The sequence below is a fragment of the Cygnus olor genome, chromosome 3 (assembly GCF_009769625.2).
Source record: "Cygnus olor isolate bCygOlo1 chromosome 3, bCygOlo1.pri.v2, whole genome shotgun sequence".
NCBI classification, from domain to species: Eukaryota; Metazoa; Chordata; class Aves; order Anseriformes; family Anatidae; genus Cygnus; species Cygnus olor.
Window position 1 is genome coordinate 56,141,037 of NC_049171.1, and position 11,926 is coordinate 56,152,962.

The 11,926-nt window shown below is 38.1% G+C and overlaps 1 protein-coding gene across 1 annotated transcript in view; it reads left to right on the top strand.

The window, feature by feature from the left end:
* RNF217 (ring finger protein 217) overlaps nucleotides 1-11,628 on the top strand; it is a 54,186-nt gene extending 42,558 nt beyond the window's left edge. Inside the window, exons 4-6 of the mRNA XM_040551103.1 lie at nucleotides 4,116-4,317; nucleotides 9,856-9,927; nucleotides 11,068-11,628. Coding sequence (XP_040407037.1) covers nucleotides 4,116-4,317; nucleotides 9,856-9,927; nucleotides 11,068-11,141 — 348 coding nt within the window. The 3' untranslated portion in view covers nucleotides 11,142-11,628. The remainder of the gene's footprint in view (nucleotides 1-4,115; nucleotides 4,318-9,855; nucleotides 9,928-11,067) is intronic.
* The last annotated feature ends 298 nt before the right edge of the window (nucleotides 11,629-11,926 follow it).

Below are 11,926 nucleotides of genomic sequence, written 5' to 3' on the forward strand. Positions count from 1 at the left end.
TGGGGATGAACACACCAATAGCTAAATATTTGGGGATGGGGAGATTGGAGCTAATACTTTTCTGACTCTCACTCTGTCTATCCCTTAAAACCACTGTATAAAACATAATCAGATGACTACCATATTTGCAATTAAAAAAGAGGAAAGAGGGAAAGAATTGGTAACACACTACTTGATCTATTGTTCTTCTAGATCCAAGTAGACGATGTTTCAGCATGTTTTATATTGATAATGGTCTTGTTTTAGAGGGAGTTGGCTAAGGCATGCAGATTCGCTATGTATTATTAGATATCTTTCCATAAAATTTGTAACCTTACCTGCCTTTCTCCACTGCTGTTTTTTACTTCAGAAGAAAACACTAAGGAAACATAGAGTGTTTTTTACTTAGAAAGCTTTGAATAGCAGCAGAAATTTAAGCAAACAAGAATGTTAATGGGAATCATGGATCATATACCTCTTATGGTGTGCATTCACCATTCTGATTGATGTGAACGCTATCACACAACACAGGCCATGGCTTTTGAAGGTGATTGAATTATTTTTCCTCTCTGGAGGGAGGAGAGTCAATGCTGCCGTATGGGGAGGTTAAGCCATGCACCAGGCTCCCCTGGGAGGAGTGGCAGCAGAGCTGCATGTCTCCTCTTCACCCAGCAGTGGCAGGTTTCCCAGAGCCTGTTTCTGTGAACAGGCATCCCTGAACAGCGCGAGGGGGTCAAGTCAGTGATGAAAATGGTTGGTCTTTGTGCTCCTGCTGTGGGAGAACCCGCAGTGAGCAAGCCCCATGCCACAGCAGCTGGCCGCAGCCAGCCGTGGCCCTCCGGGCCTTCGAGCACCTGAGCGCTCGTGGCCAGGGGAGCAGGAGCAGTCATGTGGTGTCTGACCCGGCAGCAATCGCCTTCCAAACCTACAGTAACCCATCTCTCTCAGCAGATTATGCTGAGGGGAGGGAGAAATATCCCTGTGAACCGAGGCTGGAGTTCAGCTGGTGAAATGCCACGCACTCGGCTTGAGAGACTCGGCTTGAGAGCAGCCTGGCTGAATCAGACTGAGTTCATCTGGCATCGTCTGTCTGGCAGCGGGTGGCAGCGAGTCCAAGCTCTGCTTGTAATTTTTTGAGTGGATTCCATCCTCACCCAAAAGGGAAAGGTGGTGGGGTTTGGATTTCTTTTGGCAACAAAAAATATGGATAAGTACAACTAGTTATTCCAGACTTGCAGCTTTTGAAGATGTATGTGCAGATAAATATTGTCTAAAACATTTGTAATATTTTGTTTTGAAGAAGCAAAGTTCATACAAATTGAAAGTTCATACAAAGTTCATATAATTGCAATATGTGTCCAGAAGAGAGAGAGAGAGAAAAAAAAAAACACACAACAACAAAAAAACTATCAACTTAAAATTAAGAGAACAATGCCTCTGAAGGACTTAGACCAGGAGCAAGCAGATTCAAGAGATTTAGGAGTGATTGGAATGGTTGGGTGGCTATCTGGAACTGGGACGCTTCTAGAAAAGTGTAGGTAGAAGGATGCAGACAGTATGCACAAGGTGGATTTTTGTGAAAAGTAGTGAGGGTAGAATGTATAAAACTATTACCAGCAGCTCCTAGAATTTCTTACTACCACATAAAAATAATTTGTTTTGAAACATGAAGTATTTTTGGTATGAGTATTTGCATCTAGAGTTTTTGTAAGTTCCAGGCTGTACAGATTTTCAGTTAGACTGGATGGTAACTTCAATACATTGGATTGGTAAACTGGAGGAGAGAAAGGACAGTTCAACAGTCTTGATATTAAACAGGAAAAAAAAAGATGCTGCTTCTTAGTGTCATAACTTAATTCCCTCATTTACATTTTTAAAGTAGAGATATGTCACTGAAGCAGCAGATACGCAAAGGTGCCTGTAAAATTATAAAATGCTGTATAGCTACTGTTTAAATTTCATTCCTCTGAAAAGCTAATTGGAATAAAATTTTAAAAGCAATTTGTTAAGATACACTAAGGTCCCTGTGTGCAAACTCAGTAATTTAGAATTAAAATTCCTCAATTTCAGTTGAAATTAATGCTTTATGAAGTAAATTAAACTTTGGCTCGATGAATACGGTCAACACTTTTTTATATAAGACCTGTACAGGAAAAGCAAAACTCAAACTGACAATATCCCTTTTAAAAACAAAAATCAAAAATGAAATTGGTATAACGTTGGGTAGACTTTTTTTTCTAGTTTGCTTGCATTGAACACTTAAATGTGAAAGTTTTGAAATCAAGTAGCTTATAAAGCTCATCGGCAATGGTATTCTTTTTAGGTGCTTCTGGAAAACAGGGTACCTCTGATACAGGTGAAGGAATGATACAAACAAACTGAATGGTGGGCTTCTTCGAAGTAGAGGAGAGCAATTGTTTAGTCGGCCTATTTGGATCCCTTCTGTTGGATGAATGCAAGTCCTCTATGTGTCTACCAGAGTGGCATTTTATAGTGCAATCTTTGTGCGTGTGAATGTCTTTCCCATCTTTTTGCCTGAAAGAAGTGTTTGAAAGTGCAGAAATAAATTCTGAGATGTCTAACATTGGCACAAAGATGTCGGCAGACCTACCTGGAGCTACTTTTCACTGCATCTGCCCTGCAGTCTTTTAAGCACTGCCGGTGGAAAATGTCAGCTTGTGACATACGTGAAGTTCCAATTTCAGTAGCAGTTGAGGTGGAAGAGATTTCTCAGATCCCAGATGAACCATGACCAGTACCACACCTGGCCCTTTCAAGAATGTCTGATACCCTAGGAATCACAAGCCTCCCTTGAGGTTAGAGGCTTCAGCTGTACCTGAGCTTTCATCACCTCTGGTGCTTGCAGGGCCATTAAGTGGTGATGTCTTGTTGTTACCCGTACCTCCCTTCAAAATACTTGTGTAGATACGAGTAAGAAGTTGAGGAGGCATTCATCACAAGTTTCAGTGAGTAAAACTCCTGTTGGATGTAAAGGGAGGAAAAGCTGTTCCCAGGGAGGGTGGTTAAGTCTGGAACAGGTCGCTCAAAGAGACTGTGACATACCCATACTTGAAGACTCTGAAATCTGGTGGGACAAGGCTTGGAGAAGTCTAATCTGATTCTGAAGTTAGCCCACCACTGAGCTAGGGGTTAAAAGAGGTGACATCTGAGGGTTACTTCCAACCTCAATCATTGTGTAATTTTATCTGCAGTTACATTGTGGAGCATGGGGGGTGGCAGTATTAATCCATCTTGTAAGTTAGGAAAAGTGTTTACCACCCCCATAGCTATGTTTTTAGCTGGCAAGACTTAGAAGTAGCTGTGTAATCAGCGTTGCAGTGCATAATGTGGTTTAGTGAAATACCCTCAGGACTACCTCTCTTCTAAGTTTCTGAGAACTATTAACTAAAACTGAAGCCTTATAAAATCTGTGCAAAGTGAGTAAATGTACCAATTGTGCAGAAGTATATGGAGGTATAGAAATGGTAAATTATTATTAAGCTATTTTATGCAGACAATCAGCAGAAAGATGGAAGGCTAGGCAGCCTGGCTTAATGCTGTGTTAAAAATAAATAAGAAATCCTGTGCTTTTTAAGTCCCTCATCCTGAAGGAGAGCCTTTATTGTTTTACTACAAAATGCCAAATCAATTTGTGATGGTAATGGGACAGGGAGTGGGGCCACAGGTGGCATAAAAGGGAAACCCATCTATGGAGGGGTGAGACAGAGTTCACAACTATATTTACTGTGATGCTCTGGTTTTTAATGAAGTTAGGTGCTAATGTGTCTGCTTGGGTAGTAAAAATAATTTTTCATCTTCAGTAAGGGTAAGGATCACTCAGATGCTCATCTGAGACAACGACTTTAAGCAAAGAGCGAGAATTATGTGAGAAGGCATTTCTTACGTAGAAGCCTGGAAACAGCTATAACTCGTGTTTGATGGTCTGAAACACGCCTTAGAAAACGTTATTGTCTTAGGACAGCTGCAATCTCTATTAATGCAGATGCCGAGTTCAGCAAGGGGCTGCTTGCAGTATCTCTTCATCTGATGCATATGGATTGCGCTGGAGCAGTGCCTGCTTTTCTGTGCTCCGGGGACTAAAAATAGCCTTTTTCTTTTTCCTTCTGCTCGTGAAGATCCACATCCAGAGGACAGAAGGGTGTGACCACATGACCTGTTCCCAGTGTAACACTAATTTCTGTTACCGCTGCGGGGAGAGATACCGCCAGCTCCGTTTCTTTGGAGATCACACATCAAACCTCAGTATATTTGGATGCAAATACCGCTACCTCCCCGAGAGACCACATTTGAGGAGATTGGTGCGAGGCTCTGTCTGTGGTGAGTGGATAAATGTGCTTTGTAGAGAGTTGCACAAAGAGGTGACTGGGGAGGGCGGCGGATCAATATCTTTATATCTACCTATCTATATATACATTTAAAATATAGGATGGACATTTTCTTTTTTTTAGTTATGTAAAAGGTGCTTTACTAAATATATTAAAATATATAGCATTTGGGGTCCTTTTGTCAATGGTTTATGTGTGAATAAGTATTGTCCTCTCCTGATAGTTTCTGTTTCCTAACATTTTTCAGTAATACGTAAGCAAATTGGAAAAATACACAAGCAAACCAGCAAAAATGAGTCTTGGTGTAAGCTAGCCTTAAAGAAGAATTTTCATACCATAGAAAATTCACTTTACTTGTAAATCTTATGCATTGATTTCAGGTACCTAAATAGACCTGTTCTGTTACAATATGTGGAACTAGAGTGCAGTGGTTTCACAGAAGATATTTTGGTGAAACTTCTCTGTGCAATGCTCGGACTGTTGACATGATAAATGTCTTTACATTTTATATTTTTGTCTGCATTTTTTTCATTTTGTTGTACAACTGCCTCTATTGGTCTGTGTTTTTCTCTGCTGGCATGCAAATCGAGAAGCACTTGCTCAAACACGCTCTGAAAGCTACACCACAGTGTATAGCAGCTGAAACCTAGATCTGAAGGAGGAGCTGACTGTTGCCAAGCTGAACAAGGTTTGGTGACTAAGCTGGAGTGGACTCCAGCACCTCAGCTACGTGTCTAGATCGGTGTGCCTGTGCAACACTTAGTGCGATGTTTGTTCCCAATAATGGATTTATATGCTGAACTGGGGGATACCTAAGCTGTCCAGTAGGATCAGAGGAGGGAAGGAAATGCCTGAAATCCTGTATTTCCTGTGGAGCAAGCTTTCCAGGTGTCTTCTGAGGTTTTGGTGCTGGGTATCAGTTGATGAATGCCTATTAAATTGTTCCTCAGAAGCCCTTTTAAAAGGGACTAGATCTGTGTGATTTCACTAACAGGAAGATACGAAGCAGTCAATATGCATGTTTTCACTCTCTTGCATTTTCTAGAGAGAAATTCCAACATTTGAGAAGATCTATTAAAGATTGAAGACAGTGCTGGCACTAGAGCACATGGGTATAAACTGTTCATGAATAAATTTAGGCTTAAAATTCAAGGGCTGTTTCAAAGCACTTGGTAAGGTTTCAGAAGAGCTTAAAGTAAAAGAAACATTGGCCTGCAATGTAAGCTGCTGTAAATGGACCTTGGTGTATTTGGTGGAATTGCTACCTGTGATAGCAGGGGACTGAGCTCAGGGACATGACAAATTCTGTACTGCATACGTGCAGAATCATGGGTAAAGTTATCCCAGTGAAATTGCTATGTTCAGTGTAGATGGAAATAAAAATAAATATTTTTATCATGTTATCATATTATGGATCTGCCAACAATTACATTATTCCTGTCTTAATTGTCCAGTGCTTTACACATAAGATATATGAATAACAAGTTCACATGTTTTAATGCATGTACAATAGTGTTTATTTTTCCCCTGTTTTCTTTACCCACAAAGAAATGTGGAAGTGCATATATCAGTTAAAATTCAGTGGTGAAGGTGTGTATGTTCATATCTATAAAAACATACATAGAGAACATGTAATATGTTTTGCTTTCACTTCCTGTTTGAGTGCTTGTGATTTGCCTTAATTTAGTAAGCCAAGAAAGATTAGCAGAGCTCAGAGCCTCAACCTAAATTGCTTCTGGGGTTTTCTCTTAAAATTTCTCTCCAGCGTTAACCTCTGTCATTGTGTTATTTCCCATGGGGATGTTCATCAGTTCAGTAGAGACAGCACTAGCTGAACCTGCCAGAAAAATGTACTAATTGCTGAGATTTTTCAGCATAGCTTGTTAACAATCAAGTTCACAAGGATTCAGAGAATTCTGCCTTGATGCCCACAACCCTAAATTCCTCAGTCATCTCTAGTAGGACTTGTAAATATCTTAATGCTTTATCAGTTGGTGTTACAGGGCAAGACTGGGCTCTGGCTCCATTCTGAAGAGTCATCAGAAAGAGGAGACCATAGCAGAGGAACAGGCCATTAAAAGTATAGTCTCTAAATTTTAGTAGCATGTAGCAATTAAAAAAAAAAAAAAGCTAGACTTACTGCAGTAAAATGACACTGCTCCTTGGCTAAGCAGTGGAAATTAAGAGGACATTAACTTGGCTGCCAGTGGGAGACTGGCGAAGTGTTGCTAAATACCTTTTCTTCTGTCACTTTTTTATTTTCTTGCTATGGAGAGAAAATAAGTGTGGTGATTTTGTGGTCTGAACAGCAGAGGTTCTTTGGCTTGTTTCTACTAAATCTGGGCGGGTAGGGTGTATAGAAAGGAAAGAACATTTCACGGCAGATTGGCATCATATTTTCTGTTAAGCAGCAAATGTGTGTGCCTACCGTCATGGACTGTTCTGTCGTAAAAATAGGGGAAAAGCACCTATGGCAACATGTATTTCAACACACTTTTCTTCAAAAACAAATGGTTTTGTAAAGGTGATAGAAACCCGAGAGAGAAGAAAATACACTGGGAGCAAAAGTAGTCTCTGTTTTTTTGATGTTCCTTCTCTTCCTTCCCCTTCTTGCCATTTAGCTGGTATATTCTTTAAAGGAATTTAGAAGAACTTTGTCCTGTGGCCAATACTGTAAGATGAAATTGCTAGGACTGAAGGGTAAAAAGCTGACTTTGAGATTTTATCCTCATAGTAATTTGACTCCGTCTCGCTAATTTGGAGGCAGAACAGTTGGTTACAACCAGAGTTAGTGATGAACTGTGTTGGTTATTGAACACAGGAAGGAAATATATGTTCAGCTGTCTTTAAATGTAAGATGCTGCTTAAGTACCACCTGAATTCAGTTGGGTGAATTATGTTCAAAATCAGTTGCTACATACTACATGGATACATAATAGGGCACACAACACATAATGGTGCTATAAAGCAAGTGAAGTATTTTGCATAGTAAATAGTATTTCAGATAGGATTCTGAAAGCAGCTTATCTTCAAATCTGATATATACTGTTGTCCCAAGACAGAGCAAGATTCACTTTAGGCATGGTTTTGAGCACTGCAGCAGGAAGCATATTTTGCTAGAATCCAACCTCCATTATCAACTTCATCATTCAAGTTAGTCTTAGTAGTACAAGATCTCCTATGTACATTTGATAGGATTTTTTAAAAACAGATGCAAACTTGTATTAGCACTGTGACTGTTTTGATTTGTAAGTAGATACTTGTAATGATTGTTTAAGCATACACAGCTATTTAGACTAATTTTTATTATTTTTCCATATGCTAGTGATTAAATTTGTTTTCTAAAGCTAGTATATAAAGTTTTTGATGGCAAAGAATTCTCTAAGGATTTCTGGGTTTTCATAAATATTACCCAAAACCCCACAACCAAAACCAGTTATGTAAGAAGAAAAACATTCCCTCATGTTTTCTAAATGTTTCCTAATTTGGCAGAAAAATATCATTCTGTATATCTAATGAAACTCCTCTGAAAAAAACCTGCAGTTACTACTTTACTACAGATATCTAAGTCTTCATGCTAGGTACATCTGTAGAGAATTGTCTCCTGTTGAGTAGAACTTCTTCAGCGTTTCCCTTTTAGGCATCTTTTCTTTGCAATAGTTTCTGTAACTATCCTTAAAAACTAACTTTGAACATTACCAAACTGGTTACCATAACATAATGCTGAGTTCACTGCATGGACTAGTGACCCAAGATTTTATTCATTGATGTGGCAAGGCTTTTATGTTTGCTCTGTTTGCTAGCAGTCGCAGAGCTGACAGAAATAGGACAATGGATCCTTGGGAAATTTAGTGACTGTAATAAACATCCGTAGTCTCAACAGGGTTTCTTAGTGTGTCACAATTCTCTCTGTGATTAAGAGTCTCATAGTCCTTCGCACTATGATAAACGACGTGTGTCAAACCGCATTTGGATAGAAAGCAATATTTAGTCAGACATTCAAAACACAGCATTTTATAACTGGTTTCATACCAAGTTAATAAATTTTTGGAGTAAAATATAGATATTGCCTACTTCACAGTGATTGCTGCTATTTATGCTCTTAGCTGATGGTGATTAGTATAAGTCTTGCTCACCTTTTGTGAACTTTCCTTTATCTTTCTTTACCTTTCTAAAATGTAAAATTAAGGACTTACATATAGTACATATGTAACTAGAAAAAGTATTTTATTTTTAAAGAATAACCTTTAAAACAATGTGTTGATAACCAAAGGAAGATCTAGCTAGTGAACTCTGGTTGTCCCCTGAGATCTTGGGACAAATAGACTAAACTAAACTTTATATTAACAGAGAGAAGGAAAAAGTCAGCCATTCGTGCTTTATTGCAGTTCTGAGTTAGTGTGTCAAATGTAGGTAAACGAGTTCTTAAACTGAATTAACTTAGGAAGCATTGTTTATGTGGGCAAAGAGGTGACTCTAGTCAAAAGTTTGCTTAGCCCTTCTGCAGAATCTGTTGCTGTGTGCTTAGTCACCAGTTCAGTGGTTTAAGTTTTTAATAATTTTGGTACCAAACATGTCGTATTTTTCTAACATTCAAATTACATGGTTATTAGTAAAGTATACAGAGAGTTTATACCTCAAAACAGAATTCTGTAAACTTTTGAAATTAAGCGCTTCAGTAATGTTTTTTAATGTTTTTTTAACACTTTTTTTGGCATTTTCTTGAGGGTTTTCATCACGTTCCTTCTTCTGTCTACACTTGAATAATTTATTTGAGGCAATGACAACTTCTGTGATTATAGAATGCAGTGCAGTGGAGTCCCCAAAAGGTTGACCATTAGGATGCCTAGCAACTAGAGTACTACCAATAATATTTGCCAATTTTTCCTTCTAGGAATTAATGTTTCCCACCCACAACACTCCTGTGAAATTTAAAAGCTATCAAAACAAGTGTGAAAAGAACCAATTCATTTTACCACTGTAAATATTTCCAAAGTATCTCATTTTTCCTTCAGACTGCCCAAATTAGTGGCTCAGGTTATGGAGAGGTTTACGTCATTGTTGAATGAAGTAATCCATTTATTGAAATCTGATACAAGTGACTTGAGAGAGGGAAGGGTAGGGAAGAGAGAGGTAACGAACTCATTTTCCTCCCTTTCCATAAGTAATCTTTCAAACACATGCTTAACGTAGACCATTGTTTAATCTTGAATCCCTGTTCAAACTGCTGATATATCAGTAAAATGCTTATTCTGCTATGTTTTCAAGCTACTAAGACAAGTTACATCTTTGAACTAGCCATCTGGCCAACAGAGAAAGAGAGCGAGCAAGAGAGAGACTGCTGTTCGACACAAAGATAATTTGGATTCCAAGTTCAGTTTTTAATAATGACTTTAGCAATGGGGATCCTAACATAGTATTTAAAAAATAAACCAGCTTTTGAGATGTCAGATATACAAGCATTTATGGGTGGTTCAAAAGGGAAAAATAAAATGCCTACTTTGAATTGTTAATGAATTTTGTGTTTCAGCTGGAAAACTACTCATTACACCCCTAATACTGGTTCTGGGACTGGCACTGGGAGCCATAGCTGTTGTAATAGGTAAGAATTACATGTATTGAATGAGTCTGATTTTGTAGTTACTATCTATGACTTTGACATCTTAGCATTTTTATCTTAGAGATGGACACAAAAAAAAAAGAGTACAATTTTCGTAGATAAACTTCTAGTATGAAGCACGTGCCTTTTTTTATAAATTAATTTGTCTTTAGAATCTTACCAGCCAGTCTCAGCCTGATTCAATGCATAGGCTGCCAAATTGGATTCAAGCACAAAAAGATGTACCATGCATTAATTTGATATAGTATCAAAACTCTGTTAATGTGTTTGTATTAACTGTAGATGCAGTTATTCTCGTAAATCTGCTCTTTGCCCAGCTGGTGGTAAGAGAAAGGAGGTGATACTTTTCCTTTGGACTTGAAAGAGTGCCTCTTCTAACAAACTATTTTCTCACTTGAATAAATCTGTGGTTGGTGTTTTTTATTATTATTATTATTATTATTATTATTATTATTATTATTATTATTTTGTTTGTTTGCTTTTTGTCATTTACAGCTTTTTCTCAAAAGACTTTTAAAAATATAGTCCCCTGCCTGGGCAGGGATAAATATTTCATATTACTTCACAATAGATAATAAGGACGTTTGTAAAATGAATAATTTATATATAATTCCTTCAATGAAGGTGAAACTGATTGAATTAAAGGTTAAGAGAATTTTTAAAGTATTGATAATCTGCAGAGGAAGAAATGAACCTTGAATTAAAAAGTTGTAAGTAGGCATGTCTTAGCCTTTAGCATGTCTTAGCATGTTACATGTTTATGAAAATGAGTTAAATCAACCTTGAATTCAGATCTAAGAATTTCCAAAGTACTTTTAAAGCTTTTAACTTTGTATCTTATACACAACAAACTATAGTTCAGGAATAAATTTTTGTCAGAGATGGGAAGTGGGGTTAGCAGGAATTTGTTCTACACTTTCTCTGTTTAGTTTATTTTAACTGGTTGCCAAAGAGACTGTTGCAGGCTAGTATTTTCTTCTGCTTGTCCCAAATACCTTGTCTAAATTCTCTTAAGACATGGAAAGTTGCATCTTAATACTCTACATATATTGAAAGGGTACAGTGCATGCACAAAAGATTTCATTTAACTAAGGCCTGCTTATTATTTTCTTATTTTGGCAGGTTTATTTGTGTTTCCTATCTATTGCCTTTGTAAAAAGCAGAGGAAGAGGTCACGGACAGGTATGCCCTGGTAAGGATGGGCCATACTCACCTGAACTAAGCTGGTCCTGCAAGGGCTATACACGGTTTGTGCTACAGAGCAGTACAGTTCTGGTAACAGCATCACAGCCATCGCCCTGGAAGAAAAGTGGGGGATCTCCTGCCGTCTTCCCTCAGCTGAAACACTACTGCAGACCAGAAAGCCTCTTTGCTCTGGTGCACTCTGAACAAGATGGGCCCCCTGACTGCTGCTTTTTAAATGTTTTTGTATTATTATTATTTTTATTACTTTGGAGGGTTGGTTTTTGTTTTGAAGATTTAAGTCTAAGTTTCTGAACTAGACAATCAAAGTCTGTATTGTAGCCACAACTCTACTACCGATTTGGCCTGTGAAGAAAGCATTTAACTGCTAATGTGCTCCGTTTAACTTCAGTGTCGGCCTTTAAGGGGGAAATGCTTAGAAGTGTTTGGACTCTTACTGTACACTGAGCATACTACTTTTGGTATTAAATACTACTTCTGTAAATAACTTCCATCACACAGCATTCTGTTCAGCATACCAAAACCCCGTCACATGCCAGAACATGACAGCTGGTTATCTTCTGAGTCGTCCTACTAGCAAGCAAGAGTGTAGATCACATTTGTGCGGCATGGATTGCCACAGCCAAATAATAGTGCCTCAAAAAGAAACGTTATTATTATTATTATTATTATTATTGAAACTCAGTAATACGTACAAATATGCTGATTGGATTTGCTTTCATATTTATTTTTTTGACAGTCCAATAATATTGATTGCGAGGGGTGACGAATTTGTTAG